The 15,921-nt window shown below is 39.3% G+C and overlaps 1 protein-coding gene across 3 annotated transcripts in view; it reads left to right on the forward strand.

The window, feature by feature from the left end:
- The window catches only part of mtor (mechanistic target of rapamycin kinase), an 84,590-nt gene that overhangs the window by 46,140 nt on the left and 22,529 nt on the right, over positions 1–15,921 (forward strand). For all 3 annotated transcript variants that reach the window (XM_053317033.1, XM_053317034.1, XM_053317035.1), the window contains exons 29-34: positions 2,589–2,664; positions 5,886–6,025; positions 8,891–8,991; positions 9,569–9,684; positions 12,349–12,426; positions 13,095–13,202. In XM_053317033.1, the coding sequence (XP_053173008.1) occupies positions 2,589–2,664; positions 5,886–6,025; positions 8,891–8,991; positions 9,569–9,684; positions 12,349–12,426; positions 13,095–13,202 (619 nt within the window). The remainder of the gene's footprint in view (positions 1–2,588; positions 2,665–5,885; positions 6,026–8,890; positions 8,992–9,568; positions 9,685–12,348; positions 12,427–13,094; positions 13,203–15,921) is intronic.

The following is a 15,921-nucleotide window of genomic DNA, read 5'->3' on the forward strand; positions in this document are numbered from 1 at the left end:
AAGCATCATAAGAGTTGCAGAAAAATGCTTATTCACTAAAATGAGCTCACTTTCTCATGTTACGCAATCTTAATCTGTCTGGTTTAATTTCTGTCAAGTCTTGCACCCCCTGTCAGCTACTTTTGAAAAGTCACTTCAAATACTAAAGTTTGTGAAAGGACCTTATTGATTGTCAGGATATACATCAATTGTTCAATGCCTTTAATTTAATAAAACAATACTCCATGTGTTATACTAATTAGTCAGTTTTAAAAATGGCTTATAAGAGATTGGGCTTCACCATTGTGGCACTCAATTCCTACCTGATGGTCTGGACAACATTTAAAGGTTAGTGCCAAACATTAAAAAGTGTACTCTAATGGAGTACAAACACTTGTAGGCAAGAACTGATATTATGTTACATATAGAACAGTGGGTTTTTTTTGTTTGTTCTGGGTACAATATTAGGTCTCTCAGAATATTTACATTCAGTGTATTAATCAATAGATATTTCCACCAAAACAAACAAAAATCAACCACATCAAAATCCAGACAGCAGTCAGATAAACACTTTTGCCCCTGATATTCACAGTCTTTACAGAATAAGGTGAGGTACAGGAGCGACTATTGGATCAAGACTTGGTGTCAGTGTCAGGAGAGAAAAAGTGTCATCACTCTTAGTTGCTTTAAGTCTTTCTTGAAGACAGGACACTTCAAAATTGTGGAACTAATCACACAAGTATTACATTTATGGCACATGATTAGCAACTGAGCCCCTGAAATCAGCGAAAGGAAGGTTACTTGTTGAGGGCAGATTGTCTTCTGTTTCCACTTATGTACAGGATAGCTCCTGTTGTGAATATTTGTTATTTTACCTGTCAAGTATTCACATCTGCACCAGTAGCTTCTTATGCTTTGTGGTGACCACTTGCTGTGCCATTTCATCACATTCTTTGGCCTTTACCCTGCATCAGACCAGGTTTCTGACATATATGCTCAAGTATCCTTCATCAACTTTTGCCTGCTGTCCTCAGGAACTCCACTGCATACCAGCACTCTTCAAACGCTACATTTTACAGATGTATTGGCCGTGGCTGCATGGGTTTTGCAGTTGAGGAAATATAATAGACTTGCGTTTCACAGGAGTGTTTCCAGATGTGGTGACGGTGCGGGTGAGTGGAGGGTGTACAAATGGGAATTGTGGTGTTTTGGCAGATAACGCATCATTTGTCAGACAACCTAGACAAATGTCAATAGCTGCATTTACTTCTCACAATAAACACTTTTGATGAAAGAGGGAACATTTATCTCACAATGCCAAAAATGCATTTAAGCATGTTTTTTACTTGACTGGCAATGGTAAGAGTGTCTCATTGTCGGGTGAATGACTTTTCTTGAAGACACACAGGTGATGCAGGGGCCAATTTCTACCAGAGAAATCCAGGGTTCAGTGTCAGGTAGTGGTTTTTCTGGCCTGACTGTGCATTCTGAAAATCTTAGATTTCAGTGTTTGTGGGTGGGAAGCTAGTGAGGGATTGCCATCTCGTTTCCTTTCATTACTGGCTCTTTTCTTGGTTTGAGGTGCCTGCACGCAGACGGTTAGGATTTGGGAGGGATATCCTAAACATCCTGGTGAAGCTAGCATGTGAAATGAAGTGCCTGGTGCCTCACATGTTGCACATGTCTGTCCTCACCTCTCCAGGTCAACAGTAGAGTTAGCAGTTAGCATCATGGTGCATTACAAACGTGGAATTCAACAAAACTCGTATTATCTGCCCAAACTTGAGGTACGCGTTCGTGAGATGTGATCATTAGCGTAATCATCTCCTCTAAAATTGCCATATTAGACGACTTAAAGTTCAGTTTGTGGACTAGTTTCACAAAGAAGTTTGCAAAGAGTTAAAACACAGCACAGCTTCAAGTCCCACTTTAAGAAATCAGCAGACCATCTCATAACAAATAAACAAAGCAGTCACAGTAGGACCAGAAATGATTAGAAAATATGAAACAACCCAACATGTCATCAGAGCAACTCTGCACTGACAGAAATAAAGTGGGAATGATTTGATGTAAACTTAGTCGATAAAAAACTGTCTTTCTAAAGCTAAGCGCTCAGTGATGAGACATGGTGAAGAGATGTGACAATCACAGAGATATTCGAGGAAAATATTCTAGTTGACAGGTGATGTTACACTGTCAGCAGCAACACAACATAATACTGGAAAGAGACATGCAGAGAGACACAGAGGCAGCTGTCGGAGTGAGAATTTTCCTACTAACTACTGAAATGTAGCAGTTGCTGTACCAAAATATGCCAATAAAAACTATAAAATCTAAAAAGCCTTTCATTAAATTGGCAGTCATGATGATAACATGGAAAGCAGAATATTCATTTTGCATCAAGTTTGTTAGAATAATGTATTTCATTTTTTATTAATTTTGGTATCATATTTAAACTCCAAATGAATTTCTCTCCTCTGAAGAGAGGCAGAGATGATCTGCACGTACTTATTGTCTTCATGTTGAATCAGAGATGGAGAGTAGTTTTCCCCATGTTTTGTGTTCAGAAAGGCCTAAAAGCTCAGTTTTGTTTCTGTCATTTCTTGTAGTATCAACAATAAACTGCAACAGCCAGAAGCTGCATCTGGAGTGCTGGAGTACGCCATGAAACATTTTGGTGAGCTGGTGAGTACATTTTTAAATTTCTTGGATAATTTCTTATTTTTTTTTATCTCCGTACAAAAATGAAACCTTTCTTATACTGCATTTATCTCGGCAATAACACTAGGAAAGAAAACCGCAATCTTCTTTTTCTTTCCAATGCTACCACTGGGTTTTCACAGCAGGGGTGCTATTGAATAGGGCTGAGTGTTTTTCATAAAAATGGTCTAAACTGGCTCAGCTGTTGCAGCAGCACAGTCCTACATTACCCAGGACCATATTATGTTGGCCAATCAAATGCATGCAAGTGCACATTTTAGATCCAGTACCACGTAGCATGTTCTGTCTTGGCAGTTATCAAATAAAGGAGAAAATGACTGACTAATAACTTTCAAGGGTTTGTAAAATCCTGCTTCATACAAATAAAAACTACATTTCAGTGTCTTTGCATCTGGTACATCTTCCAACTCTTCCTGGATTTTCAAACTGGACTTACTGGTTTTGTATTTCATGTTCTCACCAGTATCTATAGCAACAGAGGTTTGTATTTTTTGGTGCATTTTCAGTCGAAATACAGTCTTAATGGGCTGTTTTATGCGCTTCTTCCTGGGGTATCCTTCCCCCTTACATAGTTTGACATGGGAATGAGGGTCATTTAAGACACCTACCCCCAGAACACCCTGTTCTTAATGTGCAGCACGTGGAAAAAACATCTGCTACTCTGATCAATTGTCAAGAGCAAGGAGCAAAAATACAGACTTTTTCATCTTATTCAGAGGATGTCTGCCTTTTCTTTCATGTCTCTGTACTGTGTATGTATTAAAGGTTACTTGGGAATACTTTGTGCTTTTTTTCCAGTGGTAAAAGAACGTAATGCTTCATACCAAAAAATACAAACAGTAATTATTTGTGAACAGTGAGGGTTTTTTTAGGATTCCTAAATAGCGCCATTCACCGTAACTCCCTATGTGACTTCTGATGGGTCAAATAGAAAGCCACAAAAAATGTGTCACTCCTGTATGTCTGTACTTGTGTTTATATTGAGCCAATGCCTGAATTAACCTGTATTAGTTATATTAGTCACATAGGAAAGCTATATATTTTTTGGGGGGAACTTTATGTTTATTTTTTATTTTTTTATTTATTTTTTTTAATTCTGTACATGTGAAGGACTGTTCCTCCCTGTGCTTCATGTTCTTTGTAGATGGACCTGATCCACATATGAAATAACTGTTAAAAATTTGACACCATTACACATTTTGTTTTAATTCCCCCTGTTAAATGTATTAACTGTGGTCTTTGTTTATTGTATGGATGTACATTTCTCCATTATCCACAGTTGCCACAGATCCAAATTCAAGGGCTAAGCTGGTGTTGATGACATAATTAATGTGGTTAGTGTAGCAAAAAAGCAGTACTGTGTTAGAGATGACCTAAACATAGTATTTCTATGTGGTTAATTTTAGCCCAAAGCCAACATGTTTTCCCAACCACTGGGAATCCTGTGGAAAAGGTCTTTCCTTCTGCCTTTGTGAATTGCATTTATGTTTCTCTTTAAAAGCGCAGTAAAAGTTAAAAGACTTGGTAAAAAAAACGGTTTCACTTTGCACTCCCTTGTTTATGAGGTGACCATTTGGAAAGCTTTACTGTGAGAGGATGCAAGCTTTCTCTGTTTTGTATACCAGTCAGCAATCATCACTAAAACAAAGGTTGTACTTTTCCAATGGTTGATGTCACCAGAGAGAAGTAGATACTTACACTGATGGCACATTGTCAGATCTTTGCAATGACTTGTAATTCTGTTGCGGCGCTCATTATTGCTGGAGACTATAATCAGGCTAACCTTAAGAAGGCTATGTCTCACCTCCATTGACATTTTGACTGCGATGTCAGGGGGATAAACACTCTGGATCACTGCTATAAATGTCATTTAAAAACGGCTGCAGAACGGAATCACCACCCATTTTTGGGAAAAGCGACCATGTTGTCATCTTGCGAGATCAGAGTATGTAAACACAAGAGACACAAGAGATCAGGAATTTGTCAGGCCAATCATAGGCCACCCTAGAGTCTGCACTATGTGACGGACTCTATAGCACATTCCAAGATGCCACCATTGACATCATTGATTCACTGAGTCTGTGGTGGATTTAATTTGTGAAGCAACGGAACCCAAAACTAATGTTACTGTTATTACAATTACTGTTCATTGTCTACAGTTGAACATTTAACACCATAGTTACCCCCAGGCTCATCACAAAGAGCAAAGAGCTGGGATTAAACACCTCACTGTGCATATGGATCCTTGAATTCCTGACAGGCAAACCCAGGGTGGTTAGGGTAGGTGGACACACCTCTTAACACCAGAGCACACCAGGGTTTTGTTTTGGGCCCTCTGCTGTATTCCATGTGTACACACGACTATGTAGCCACTTTCAACTTCAACGCCATCATGAAGTTTCTGACAAAACACACCTTGGGTCTGATCACAGACAACAGTTAAAAGGCCTACCTGAAGGAAGTAAAGGACCTGACTCACTTGTGTCAGGTCAACAACCTACTTGTTAATGTCAGCAAGACTAAGGAACTGGTAGTGGACTCTGGGAAGAAGCAAGGAAGGAACTACACCACTTTTAATATTAATGGGTCCTCGTTGAAGAGGGTGAAGCATCAAGTACCTCACTGTCAGCTTGACCTAGGTCCTTCGTACTGACTCAGTGGTGAGGAAGGCAAGGCAGAGATTGTTTTACCTCAGACGCTTGAGGAAATTCCGGGTATCCCCTCAAATACTGAGGAATGTGCTACAAAGGATATTTACACCAGGCGCTGCAAGAATAAGGCAAGGAATATCATTAAGGATCCCAACCACCAAGAAGTTACCGGATACACCATGTCGGCACCGAGACGCTCAGGAAGAGCTTTTACCCGCAGGCCACTAGAATCCTAAATGGGGTTACTGCCAATCGGCCATATGATAATATAATGAAAGTTAGTTGTGGAAGTCTTTGTCTGACTGTAAATGGACATGGAGCTTAATTTCAAAACTTAGTTGCTTCAACTGCTTCAACTGTTTATTACATTTTCAATTTGTCAAGATAGTAAGTCTTGGCCACGTGATAAAACAGTATTCATGGCAGACAAATAGTTCAGGAAAATGTGTTGATTTTATAGTTACATAGTAAAAAGTTTCATGTTTCTTCTGTGACTCCCTTCAACTCCCTGTTTTTTTATTTTTTTATTTTTAGGAAATTCAAGCCACCTGGTATGAGAAGCTGCATGAGTGGGAGGATGCCCTGGTGGCATATGACAAGAAGATCGACATGAACAAAGAGGATCCAGAACTCATCCTGGGCAGAATGCGCTGCTTAGAGGCCCTGGGAGAATGGTATGTCATCAGTCATATCTGTTGTGAGTTAAATAGTGGAGTCCACTTTGTAATATTTGCTGACTGTATTTTTTTTTTACCATAAGTTTGTTTTTTCTAACAGACAGCCCTATTTTTGTTGTGGTAGAAATGTATTGTGTGGTTCACTTGAGTTATAAAGTAAAGAACACATTGGGTTTCTCAGTTTTCCACCTTTGCTCTAATGAATAAAGACAGCATCTGGGAGCTCTCGAATCTCCAACTTTGTATTTGCTCACTGTGCGTAGGAAGTCTATTCAAAATTAGACCTGACATTAGACCTTTGATGACTGGGTGAAAAGAGAGAGAAAACAGGTCCTACGAGTTGACCAAAGTAATTTTAACGGGAAATGCATGAACAGACATCCAACGCCAGTGAGAGGCGCCGCCAATCCAATGAAACCTCACCACAGCTGAGGCTTAAGTCCATAACGACTGCCCACCTTCAAAGAGCATTTTTGCGGAAAAACAAAGTCACAAGATGTCAGAAGGATCCAACTATGTGGATCGTCACAGAACCCCTGACGCTAAGCAGATGTTAATTTGCTTATGTAACTTGCCATCCTTGTGCCATTGTTGTATACACTGTTATTCATTTCTCAAGAAAATGATTTAATAATTTTACAAGAAGATGATTCAGCTGAATTGGAGCTTTTGGTTTATATTTGTGTATTGGTAAGGCTCAGAAATGATATAATAGTTGAGTGGGTCATGAGTCAAATGAGATCAGGCTTATAAGAACATATTGTTCTCTGTCAAGCTAAGGGATATTGTACATGTCTGTGCTAATCCAAACCTGGTGAGAGAAAGAGTTTTAAAGTGCAGTTAATTTTTTTGACTGTCAAACTCAGGCCTCATGTTGGACAGTTTTTAGGTGGTGACAAAAAATTGAAACATGTCATGAAAAATGACTCAGAATGAATTAAATTATCACTGCAGCAATATTGGATCATATTAACCTCCATGCCAGGTATGAGTCTACCCCCTTTACTTTGTAACTGTCCAACATACTGTGTACAGCACTCTGTCAGCAGTGTTAGTGAGTGTCTGATAAATGTTTTGTCATTTTTTTCCTTCTTTTTTTTTCTTTTTTTGAGAAAATAATTGTTTTTTGTTTGTTTTTGCACGCCACTTTGTTCACACTTTCTCTAAAATACATTTTGTCACATAGTTGAATTCGTATAGATAACAGCATTTCAAGGTTGGACTTTTCAAGGCATCTTTATTTTGGAACATATCCTCAGTATGTGAACACACAGACTCACATGCACAGATGCTAAAAACAGCTGGATCCTTATGGCTTTTTTCCGGGAAGTAGAAAAGTAGATTTAGCTAATTATGTATCACAAAATATCAGGATGTCAGATTCCTGGCAATCCTAGTTGTGTTCTGTTACATTATGCTGCTAGTATGTCACTTTAATGCCCTGAACACCCATGCAGGTGTTTTCACATTCTGGTTTATTAGGCCTCTGCTCAGGTACCAACAGGTAAACGTAAACTAACAAAAATGAGAGAATGTCAATCACGTGCAGTTGATTAACATCTACACTGTCCTGGACCAAGTACTTTAAAATAAAATGAATAGAAATTAGCTTTCATTACAGTTAGCCAGTGATGGAAACTTTTTACATGACTAAATTAAAGCCTCCTTTTAAGTTGACAGGGTTTATTTTATTTATTATTTAATTGAAATTCTGAAGATATGATCTGCTGAGTCAGACTATAACTCAAGCTACTTTCCACTCGACTTCTTGTCTGCTGTAGGGACACACATGACCAGTGTACCGGAGCTTTTCGTACTTGTTGCTTTCACGTTATACGATAGGCAGGCAGCTGGAAAACGGCTTCACTTCACTGACCCTTATCCAAACCTGTCTCTCTCTTTTTCTTTTTTTTTTGTTCTTCTTCTGTCTGTTCCTCCCTTTATTTCTCCTCTCAACCAAGGTCGCTCCAGCATCCTGCCTGTAAAACACATGCGGTCGGTTTGATCTCATGTTGGCCTGTGCAGAACTGATTGTTGTTAATGAGGAATTAGTTTTGGTTAAATGCATCTGACCCCAACGGGAACATTCATCTGTTTGCCGGGATACTTGATATTATCAGACTGTGGTAGGAAGAACAGTCGGCTGATGTTCATCTTTGAGAACAAATGAAAAAATAAATAATGGCAGATGTAATTGAAACCAGGGCTTACCTTCATTCAGTTTATTTCTCTTCCTTGGCCAAAAGCACATAGTTATTGTGGTAAATCATTTCTTTAATTGTTATTTGGCACAGGAAAATTGGAAAATAAAATTTAGTGTATTGACATGATTTTTATTATCATAATAAAGATAAAGGCTGTTTTTATGTTATGTTTTATGTTTTTAAACTGTATTATTATGGTCTATGTAGATGTGCTATGAAAGCTGCTGTCCAAGCATTATTATCTTAATCATAACACACTATGTTGTAGGGTCGCTTTGGTCTATGAAACACTGTGAAGCAACCATTTATTGTATGTATGCTGAAAAACCACATAGCTCTCAGACACCAGGTAATATGCAGCTAAGTGTATATGCATTGCACAATGACAGCAAAATTCTGGGTTGTCTTTTGTTCTTTGTTATTCAGTGAATTGTTGGCAGTCCATGTCACCATACTGCAGTGCATTCAATAAAACCTGATTGCATGATCAACTAGGTAGCCTGATCATAGCACAGATCAGTCTCTGAATCTTGCAAACTGCATCACTGTGAACATGCAGTAGGACTTAACTGATGTCATCACTCAGAATATGGGATTCGACAGAATCTGGATTCTTTTTTTTTTCTACCATCTGAAGCATGTGGTTAATGTTTTCCAGGGGCCAGTTGCACCAGCAGTGCTGTGAGGAATGGACACTGGTCAGCGAGGAAACCCAAGCTAAGATGGCTCGTATGGCTGCTGCTGCCGCCTGGGGTCTAGGTAATCAAACAGATACTTCATATCATATGCTGAAAAATATTAACTGGAAAAAACATTCAAGATATTTATTGTCACTCTGGTCAAATTTTAAGTCTGACTCAACAATGCAATCAAACAGAGCAGCAATGAAAACAGTAAGAGCTCTTGCCAAGTCCCTCTCACATAACCAGATGGGAATGGCATCCAGTCATAACATTGACATATCGTAACGTTCAATGACGGAGAAAAGCAGGGGACCACAGTGCAGAAGCATCGCCTAAGGTTTGTGGTCTGTGGCTTTGACTTTCCAAACTCCATCGTAAACTGTGAGACGATACACAACCAGCAGAGCCGTCTATCTGAAAACTCAGACCGTCTTTTATTGGTGTTGTTGGGAAGCAAAATGTTGAGGTTGCATTCATTTTTATTATAGCAAGCAGAGGTGGAGTGTGGTTCAAAACAGCAGCGATAGGCTTTTGAACTCCAGGCTCCAGTCTTCAGTTGTTAGGTTAGAAGTTGTCCATAATCAAATGTTGCACTCGTTATCATTGTGGCTGCCTTTGTGAATTTCTTCATGTGATTGTTTTTTTTTCTACAGGGCACTGGGACAGCATGGAGGAGTATACATGCATGATTCCAAGAGACACACATGATGGGGCTTTCTATAGAGCAGTGCTAGCTCTACATCAGGACCTCTTCTCATTGGCCCAGCAGGTGGGATATATCACCACTCAAAAGAACACCCAATGGAATAGACCCTCCCCTCTCTATTCCGTATACAGTAAAGTCTGTATTTTTAGAAAACATCTCGTAAAGACATACCACATGGGAATTTGCCTAGTCTCATGGCTTCTGGAATTTCCATCAGTCTTTATAGCAAGGTATGAAGAGTTAAAATCATTGGAAACAAACACTGTAAAGAAACATAAAAAATTATTCTCTATGGCTATTCCAGACAGGATCAAATTTCTCCATCAGCTCAGGCTTTTCATTAAAAGGTATAAAATGCACAAGCTTTTTCTTTTTCTTTTACAATGTGGTACAACTTTGGTGTAGAAATGTTATGTAACTCTTGTAATTGTAAATCATCACAGGATTCAGCTTCAAACTAATAATGAGCCCTTTACCCCTCCTGTTTCCCTGTCAACAATGTCTGGCGGAGGTCAGGGTGGTATTTTCTTTGTTTGATGAAAGTTGTGGATAGTAGATGAGCTCATGGTCCCCGGAGGTGGATTTGTTCAAGCTGGATGCCAAGCACGACTAACTAACATAGGCTCCAGCACTGAGAGACCAGTAAACACCTGTTCCTCCAATTTCCCTGAACTCATCCTCCAAGTCCCCTTTTCACCACAAAGCCTGGGAGACTTGCTCTCCGTGCCCCCACGTCCTCTAATTCTGAGATTAGATCCAGGTGTGGCCTATAGGCTTCTGCATCAGCTGAATAGGGAAAGCAGACTCTTACTGACAATGAGGCCTCTTACAATGAATGATGAGGAATGAGAAGCAGATGGAGCAAGGGTGAAAGCTTAAATGTCAACATGAGCTCAGTCTAGTCTTCCGGATGTGGTTGGTAATCCTTGCACTTAAGTCCTTTTGATTCCATAGGGCAGGGTCTTTCCTCTCTCCATACTCCCAACAACCAGACATGTGCTCCACGAGTCTCAGCGTGCATCAGTGTAAAGGTTTCAGGTTGCATTGCTTTGTAAATCTTTGTGTTTGGTCTGTCCCAACAATGAAGTGTAGACACACTGTCATGCTCCCTACATAAAAAGCAGTCTCATGAGACAAGATTCATGATATATCTAGTCCACTGTGTGTATGAATTGTAAATTGCCTCTCTGTCTTTTTGACTTTGACAACACATAATTCAGGGTCATGTTATCTTATTTTGACTTTGTGTTGATTTGGCCCAAACCACTGGATCACTGAACTTAAACCTGTGTGCCTATGGGTGAAACCTTTATATAAGAGAATGGAAAATTAGGTCATGGTTTGTTTGTGCTGCCAGAAGCCAGACACTGCATTTATCAGGAGTCGTCTGGACTGCACATTTCCAATGAGGCCCCAGCACAGTAATTCAGGAGTAAACAGAACCATAACTTGAGTGGAGGCAGTAAAGAAGCAGCCTCATTGTCACCTCGTCCCAAATACCGTCCCCACAATCGCTTCTCTTGCTGTGCGTGCCTGAAGAGGTGTTTTGGCACGACATTCCTTCTTTCCCTCCCCTCGAAAAAAATAATTGGTGGGAGTGGGTCTGAAACAGCTGTGTGTCCTGGCCTCAGAGAACTTCCTCAGTCTTCCTCCTTCATTTTACCCTCCCGCTAATAATAGTTCCCAAAAACAGGGGCTGTAGAAGCCCAAGAAATCAGCAATACTTGTGTCCTTGTTTGTCCCTTTTGCTCTTCTGGATGAGGTTTTTCTCTCAGTTACTGTCTTTCCACGCCTCAGGGTTCTTACTGGTGATGAAATACCTGCAGTGTCCTTGAATTTGGAGACATTTAGTCCCGCGAGGAAAAGTCAGGGAATTTAACAGTGAGTCAGTAACATACAGTATTACGCCAGAAAAAACAGGAAACTAGACAAAATTAAGTATGAATGTTCTCTGACAGTTTACGAAAACCATGAACGAAAGGTTTCAGAATTGCAACATGTCTAACTGTCTTCATGTTGAATCCTCCTTTATCACCCTTCAATTCCTCCTCTTTTCTTTAAAGGTGCATGGAAATTTAGGCTGTTTTTTGATGATGCATTTGACATCAACAACCTTGGTTACATAACTTAAACGCTGTGACTCTCAACAGTTCATTTACCTCTCCTCATAAAACATTTGGCACTCAGCAGTGCATCAAACCGCTCTGCTATACAAGCAGACGTACTAGTTCTAGTTGGACTAATATGTCACAGTTGGCAGGATTTAAGTAGGTAAGAAGGTGTGTGAGCAGTAAGCAATAATGTACATTCCCTCATTTGTACAAAGTGTTTTTATAGTCTGGGTTTAGTCCAATCCCAGCTGGTCCTGATGCAAGGAGATTTTAGGACAGGGTGATATTGTGTTATGGTACATTCTGTCGTCATACAAACATTACGCTATTAAGAAAATGCCTTTATTGCCATTATTATTCATGTTTTAAACCAGTGTTTGCAATGTTGAGGATTTACAGTGAATCGAGAAGCAAACTAATTGGACATCATGGCACCATTCAGACAGGCTTGTCAATAAAATCTGCAGTTTCAACAGTACATTTTAAGATAATATGTAAATATAGGAAGGAAAACATTAGGCACATGCATTTGGGTGAGTGAGAGTATTATTGTGATTGTTATCTTTATGTGTAGTCATAAATCTACAGATCTCACTGTAAATGTTTTTTTCTGCAGTGTATTGACAAAGCGAGAGACCTCCTGGATGCTGAGCTGACTGCCATGGCAGGGGAGAGCTATAGTCGAGCCTACGGGGTAAGTGTTCCTCCGAGACAGCCAAAATATTCAGTGCCTGGCGTCAGTCTACCATCTCATTTTTCATAGCATTCATGTGCAGAAAGATTATGCCACTGCAACAAAGTTTTATTGAAGCAATGATTTGTAAAGTGTAAGTCTCTGATCTAAGTCCTTTAGATGTCAAATGATTCATGTTTACTGTTTCTCCACAGCTGGAGAAACTGCTGCTATTTTACTGTCTATATAAGTGGAATTATCTGGTCAACATTTCAAATCAGTTGTTGAAATCTGAAAACAGCACTGCTCCTCTCAGACAGATGTTGTCAGGTAACATTATGGTGAAAGCCATTTGATCTTAGTTGATTTAGATGTGCATACTTTAGCTGTTCACCATGAAGACTGAGAGCAGACAGAGCAGGCATCTTCTTCTGGATGTTGTTGCACATGGCAGATGTAAACAAAGCCATCATATGGAGATTACCAAATCTTTTCTGACAGATGCCACACATGAAGGTTCAGGGAGTTGCTGAATGCATTCAGTTGCAGACTGGTTAATTTATGAGCTTTAATAACCCTTTTATATCACACAGAAGGGGCTTTTGCCCCATCTGTGCAGTATACATTTACAACTATAATACTGAATTTGCGAATAAGAATAAATGTGTGTGTGCTTGTTTGTTTCCCAGGCCATGGTCTCCTGCCAGATGCTGTCTGAGCTGGAGGAGGTGATCCAGTACAAGCTAGTGCCAGAGAGGAGGGACATTATCAGGGAAACATGGTGGGAGAGGCTTCAGGTGACTACAGCACATGATATATGGAAACACACACACACACACACACACACACACACACACACACACACACACACACACTCACGCACTCACGCGTGTAACTACAAATGCAATGTAAAGCAGATGTGGGAAGGCTACTGTTACTAATGGGAAACATTACCAGCCAGACACCACTCGTGTAAACAAAGACACACACTAATACCATTATATCAGTGATAAAGGCTTTAGTATTTAATATTATGTTGTAGTTTTTAAGTAGAATCACTTTATGCTCTGGCAAGTGAAATATATGTTGCTTGCAACCAACTTCAGATGATGGTTAGTAGTAATAAAGTGCATAAAGTTCATATGTCCTATTCCCTAACCATAAATTGTCTGTTTTAGAATTGATCTAAATTAACCCATTGGTCTGTAGAAAATGAATCCATCACTTGAGCTACAGCACAGTCCTAAAATCAGGAAAATCTAGTTTCTTTTATAAATCTGATGTGTTTTGCAAGCTGTCCACTCAGTGCAGCTTTACCATTGTACTTCTCTTTGGTATTGTTATTTCAAAGGGTGTATAAAATATGGAAATGGAAGTGGTCTTTTCATGTTGCCCACTGAATACCATAAGCAGCACCAAGTAAGCCAACCTTACATGTGACCCTTGTTTTCTACAAGTAGGAATCTTCAGAAATCCACACCGTAACTGATCCAAACTCTTCCTCCTTCCTGAGACTGATTATAATTACTGTTATTATCAGTATTAATCATGAATTACAGAGTTGTACGTGCTGTTAAATAAGACAGGATGACGTGTGGAATAACCAAAATTCCACAAGCGGTCGGGAAGAATTCAGCCACCCGGCAATTCTTTGGAACTTGAGACAAATACCATCTGATCTAAGATAATACTATTGAAATTCATCTTTTCCATGTCGGCTTTTTAAAGCTAAATCAAATGTGCTTATTTCAGAGGCCTAAACCTTGTATGTACATGTTAAGGGAAGGGAAGTCAAGTCAGGCAGCTAAACTGATAAGCTCATTGCGTGATGTGCCATTCCTAAATCTTGACACCATGCCGTCCAAGCTTCTCAGTTTAATGCAGCATGTATAATACTGCTTACTCTGAGTCCCTGTTGGCATACCTGTTGCTCCTTTCCTCAGATGTTACCGACATTTTGGAAAATCATCTTCATCAAAGAAACAAAAACCTCCATCATCATGTACCGATTGCAGCCCGGCAAGATTGTATTTGTCTGAAGGCTACATGTGCCTGCCCAGAGGGATCCACTGTACTCTTTTCAAAACCGAATTTGACGTGTTTGAAAAAAACAGTTGAATACTTTGCTGAGTGCGAGGACTTGCTGCATCCAGAGGGCCATTCTTTTATGGCCACTGTGAAGGAGGTTTTAATGGAAATAATCTAAAACAAACATTAATTTTGCTTTTCAACTAATAATACAGGACTATTATTTAGAACTGGCATTTGCTCAATTTTACAGTCTAAAAAGAAACAGATACTGAGATGGTTTGTTCTGAAAGCCAAACAAAGAATTCAAAAGGAGAAATTGTTGTTTTCTAGAAATAGTATGAGTGTGGATGTGAATTTATGTCACAGGGCTTTAAGTTCTCAGGCACTATGTCTGATTTCAGGCATAGAACATTGTTAAATTCATATAGTCATTAATTCAATGAGCATACATTTCCTAGTGGACAACTTTTCAGGCTCATAAATCAGATTATTGCTTCAATCTCTGATGTCAGTCAATGTGATGATCTTCAAAAATGAGTGACTACATGATAATTGGGACCATTAGTCGGTGCATTTGATTATATTATAGTGTACATTTTAGTATTTGGCTTTTAGACAAAAAGTGCTCTTTGTTGTTTATCAAATATAAAAATTGCATTCATTATCTCTTGGAATTCCACCTAATTAGTTTCTTTGTGATATTTCCAGGTTCCCCATAAAATTATCAGTTGCATGGAAAAAAGACTCACTCAAATCCTTGTGCAGTAAAATGAAGATACTCTTGATCATCTTGACTTTTTCCATTCATAAAAGATGATGGCTGCTTGGGGGGGGCGTATGTGGGTTCAAGTGGGGTCTTCCTGAACAAACAGAGAAGGCCCATAATGCCAGCACCAGAGCTGGGTCTGCAGTATCTGACAGGTTTCCTTTCTCACTAATGATTTATCTGAGGCTGACCTCACACATCTGTCAAGGAGTCACTGTCCCGCTCCTTTATGCTTTCTTTTTTCCTTCAACAGTCTCTCTCATCAAGGGATTAGTGGTACAGTAGAAGGTGTACGACAGCACTGCACACCACTGTTAGTGTGTAAATGTATCAATGAGTTCTTTCACTTCAGTCCGTGTGAGAACCAGTTTAAATTTTGGACTATTTGTCCTAGATTGCAGTTGGAAGCTATTGATCCCTTTTTGATCCCTGCTCTTTGTGCTGTTTCAGCATTGCTAATGCAAATCATGTGACATTTTTTCACTTTCTCTTCTTTTCTTCTTCTTTCACTAATGTTTCCTGTGCTCCTCTATGGCCTCATTTTAAAATATTTTACCTCAGTTTTATTGAACCTATGCCATATATTAACCATTCCCTTTTGACAATATAACAGTCAAATTCATTTTGGCTTTCTAATAAAAGCTCTTTGTTATTTTGGTGTGCTTTAAATTATAGTCACCCAGCTGTTCATCACCCTTTTAAAAAGAGGAAAAATAAAG

Source organism: Scomber japonicus, chromosome 4 (assembly GCF_027409825.1).
Source record: "Scomber japonicus isolate fScoJap1 chromosome 4, fScoJap1.pri, whole genome shotgun sequence".
In the NCBI taxonomy this organism is placed as follows: domain Eukaryota; kingdom Metazoa; phylum Chordata; class Actinopteri; order Scombriformes; family Scombridae; genus Scomber; species Scomber japonicus.